Source organism: Echinops telfairi, unplaced genomic scaffold (assembly GCF_000313985.2).
Source record: "Echinops telfairi isolate 266 unplaced genomic scaffold, ASM31398v2 ScPeMD7_7475;HRSCAF=8513, whole genome shotgun sequence".
NCBI lineage: Eukaryota > Metazoa > Chordata > Mammalia > Afrosoricida > Tenrecidae > Echinops > Echinops telfairi.
Window position 1 is genome coordinate 266038 of NW_022111379.1, and position 4355 is coordinate 270392.

A 4355-nucleotide genomic window follows, 5' to 3' on the forward strand; every position below is an offset into this window, starting at 1 on the left:
AAATTCAAAAAGGGATTAGCTCTCCAGTGGATGATAACTGAAGAGTGAAGAGTCAATTCCAGCTCAGCAGCCTATGAAAGAGCAGAACTGCTCCACAGAGTCCCCAAGGCTGTAATATGTATGCAACAGGTGCCCCGTGTTCCTCCCATGGAGCCAAGTGGCTTCAAACTCCCTACCTTTTGGTTCGGAGCCAAGAGTAGAGTCACCAGGGCTCCTTGGTAACAATACTAAACCAGAAACCAAAGCCACTGCCATTGAGCTGATTCTGGTTTGTAGTGACCCGATCTATACAGGGTTTCTGAGACGGTCAGTCTTCACAGGAGCTGACCACCTCATCGTCTTCTCCTTCCAGTGGCTGGGGCGTCTGAACCACCAATCCTGTAGTTAGCTACACCACAGAACCCCTCAAGCACCTTTGGTGACAATAATAAAGCCACCCAAACCAGGCTCACTGCCCTCAACCTTACAGGACAGAGTAGACTTACCTGTGAGTTTCTGAGACTGTAACTGTTTACAGGAGTAAAAGCCCTGTCTTTCTCCTAGCGGGCAGCTTGTGGTTTTGAACTGACCTCACAGTTAGCAGGCCAACTGGTGACCAAGACAGCCGCAGGCCTCTTGGTGACAATGACAGTTACCATTTATTGTCAACAAGGGGCAAGGTACTGCTCTGGGCATGTTCCATTCTGCCAGGTAGGTTCCAACTGCTGGCCTTGTCATTAGCAGCCCACCACGTAACCCACTACCACCACCAGGACTCCTTCCAGAACTAAAGCTACCTTTGCAAAATGCAAGTGTGCTCATTAAAAGTCTACTGCCTATGGAATATTATATGTATTTTTATAGCAGTTAAAAAATCTATTGCCTAAAACATGGTTTTGAGTCATGATCTGGCCTCAGCTTCTTCTTCTAGTCTTATCTCCATCATCATATGCCATTCTCAAGCCTGCAGTTTCTCCAAAACACACTTTTTTCCTCTATCACGTGCCATTTGCATATCTTTCATGACCCATTATTAGCTTGCCCCAGCCCTACACACATATTCCATTATCTTTTATTTCCATTTTCCCACAAACTGAAGAACCTCTGTATATGTAAAACTAGCACATACATTAAAGGTCATGTATATAACATTTTTATGACTTAAAGAATGATAGTATATATTTTTAATGTCCTTGTAACGTGCACATGTTGGGATGCCGTTCTAGGTCTTAGTATGTGCTCTGAACTCAACAACTGCAACCTTGTACTAAACTTCACTTCCTCTAGAAAGCTTCCCGTCTCCAGAGGGAGACTTAACATGTCCATTATACATCCTCCATTACGGCCTTTCTAGCTGTATTGCACTGCTTACACTGTCTGCTTCCCTCCTGGATTGAAGATGGTTAGTGTTACTTAGCCTTTCAATCTCCAGTAACCAGAGTAAAATCGAGTTCCATTAAACTTAAAAACTTACTGCCCATCCCTCCCTCGCTGCTATGGAGTAGATTCTGACTCGTAGCAACACTACAGGACAGGGTTGAACTGCCCCTACGGGTTTCAGAGCCTTCACCTCTTTACAAAAGTTGATGGCCTCGCCTTTATCCCAAGTTACACGGAGAGTGCTCAATACATACGATGACCAGACCCGGTGCCTGGGAGAGTCTTGGTTTATGCTTGTTGTACTAGAGTATTTAGTATGAAAGAACTTCAGAAAGCTCACAGAAAAACTCCATTTTCTTGTAACTCCATTTGTCAATGAACTTTTTGAAGGCCCCGCATACAGGTGCCTCCTTTCACTCCTAAAAGTATATTAATATAGATGACCACTCTATTCCAAGTTAATGATGTGACCACCCTCTTAACAGATTCAGTTAAATAGACACAAACCCTAACCGTCCCACTTGGGAAAACGGTTGCTGAGCGTCTGGTCAGCGCAAGCTCGCCCTTTGTCTCTGGAGAGCCGAGTGCTGCTGGAGGAGGAGGCCGCTGCTGACTTGGTGGCTGATTAGCTTGTCATGTCAGCATTTCCTGTCTAGTTCCATCAGTTGAAATCTTTGTGATAAGTTCATTTATTCATTAAATACTCCTAAAATGGCCCTGGTGTGATTCCGTCCTGCGCTGCTGTGTGTAGTGACGGCTGTGGCTTACCTCCATTTTCCGTTTCTCTCACCGAAGTGCATGTCACCACCCCATGGAAGATTCGATGGATATGGACATGAGCCCCCTGAGGCCCCAAAACTACCTTTTCGGTTGTGAACTAAAGGCTGACAAAGATTACCACTTTAAGGTGGATAATGATGAAAATGAGCACCAGTTATCTTTAAGAACGGTCAGTTTAGGTGCTGGTGCAAAGGATGAACTGCATATTGTTGAAGCAATTATGAAGGCAGCCCAATTAAAGTAACACTGGCAACTTTGAAAATGTCTGTACAGCCAACGGTGTCCCTTGGGGGCTTTGAAATAACACCACCAGTGGTCTTACGGTTGAAGTGTGGCTCAGGGCCTGTGCATATTAGTGGACAGCATTTAGTAGCTGAGGAGGAAGATACAGACACACAAGAAAAAAAAGAAGAAGAGGAAACGAAAAAGGGAAGTGTATCAGGAAAGCGGTCTGCCCCCACAAGTGGTAACAAGGTTCCACAGAAAAAGGTAAAACTTGCTGCTGATGATGAGGAAGATGATGATGAGGACGATGACGACGATGATGAAGAAGAAGATGATGATGATTTTGATGATGATGAAACTGAAGAAAAAGCTCCAGTGAAGAAATCTATACGGGATACACCAGCCAAAAATGCACAAAAATCAAACCAGAATGGAAAAGATTCAAAACCATCAACACCAAGATCCAAAGGTCAAGAATCCTACAAAAAACAGGAAAAAACTCCCAAAACACCGAAAGGCCCTAGTTCTGTAGAAGACATTAAAGCAAAAATGCAAGCAAGTATAGAAAAGGGTGGTTCTCTTCCAAAAGTGGAAGCCACATTCATCAATGATGTGAAGAATTGCTTCCGGATGAATGACCAGGAGGCTGTTCAAGAGCTCTGGCAGCGGAGGAAGTCTCTTTAAGAAAATAGTTTGAAGTTTGTTAAAATTTTCCGTCTTATTTCATTTCTGTAACAGTTGCTATCTGGCCGTCCTTTTTTTATAATGCAGAGTGAGAACTTTCCCTACCGTGTCTGATAAATGTTGTCCAGGTTCCATTGCCAAGAATGTGTTGTCTAAAACGCCTGTTAAGTTTGTAAAGATGGAACTCCACCCTTTGCTTGGTTCTAAGTATGTATGGAATGTTATGATAGGACAGAGTAGTAGCAGTGGTCAGACAAATGGAAATGGTGGGGAGACAAAAATATACATGTGAAATAAAACTCAGTATTTTAATAAAGTAAAAAAAAAAATACTCCTAAAATGATAACATAGTCAATGGGGAAATACGATTTTAAAATTTAACAGTTTTTAAAAGAATCACTCTTGAGTGTGTATGAGGCAGGTTCAAAAACTGTGAATGAAATTTTGTCCATGGACTTTTGGAAACCAGTCTCTATTTATTTATCTAGCTATTGATCAATCCATGAAAACATACCAGTTATCTATTTATCTATCTATCTATCATCTATCTAAGTAAACATATCAGTTCCATTGCTCTTAGGGAAAGATACACTCTCCTTAAGCTAAATAAGTTTATTTAAACTTTTTTGTTATTCAAGAAAGAAAAGCTACTTTTTGACAATAATCTCTTCTTCCCACGGCATCATCTTCTTGGAAAGTCAAGGCAACTAGTAACCAGTTGCCAATGATTATGATTGATGGTGGGCCTATGTGTCAGTGCAAAACTGACCTCCACAGGATTTCTGAAGGGATCACTTGGAAATCGAGCTCCATGCCTTTCTGCTGAGGTGCCTCTGGGTGGACCTGCGCCTTCAGCACTGGTTCGCAGTAACTGGTTGCATTGAACCATTTGAACCACCCAGGGAATTCCTTGCAAATACGGTTCTTCATAAATCACATATATGTGATAGATTCTTGTCCATCTGCTTCCTGTTTAATGTACTGTTTGTTGCATAGCAACCATTTTTTTCCTCTGCTGTTGCTCAGTTGGCAGTCTGAGAGTCTGAAACCTGCACTGGAGTGGGTGAACCTGAGTGCTGTTTTGGTACCAAGGATGCAAATACCCATTATAGAAATCCGTAGCCGTCAGTGTTTTCTTGAGCATCACGGCTCGAACACCAATCCAACCATCCTAAAAGAGAAAAGACAAATGGTCAACAGGCAGTGTTGGCAAAAGGGAAAAACCAAGTAAATGCTAGTTTATGAAACTTTCTCATGAAAACAAGTGGACTGGACAAATGTTACTAAATGCCTCGCTGCAAAGAGCA

At 42.4% G+C, this 4355-nt stretch overlaps 1 protein-coding gene across 1 annotated transcript; it reads left to right on the plus strand.

Moving 5' to 3' along the window:
- The first annotated feature begins 2145 nt into the window (after nucleotides 1–2145).
- On the plus strand, nucleotides 2146–3048 carry LOC101646820 (nucleophosmin-like). The gene is given in 2 exon segments (XM_045285824.1): nucleotides 2146–2351; nucleotides 2354–3048. Coding segments are annotated over 2 exon segments (876 nt in total). The 5' UTR covers nucleotides 2146–2170.
- The last annotated feature ends 1307 nt before the right edge of the window (nucleotides 3049–4355 follow it).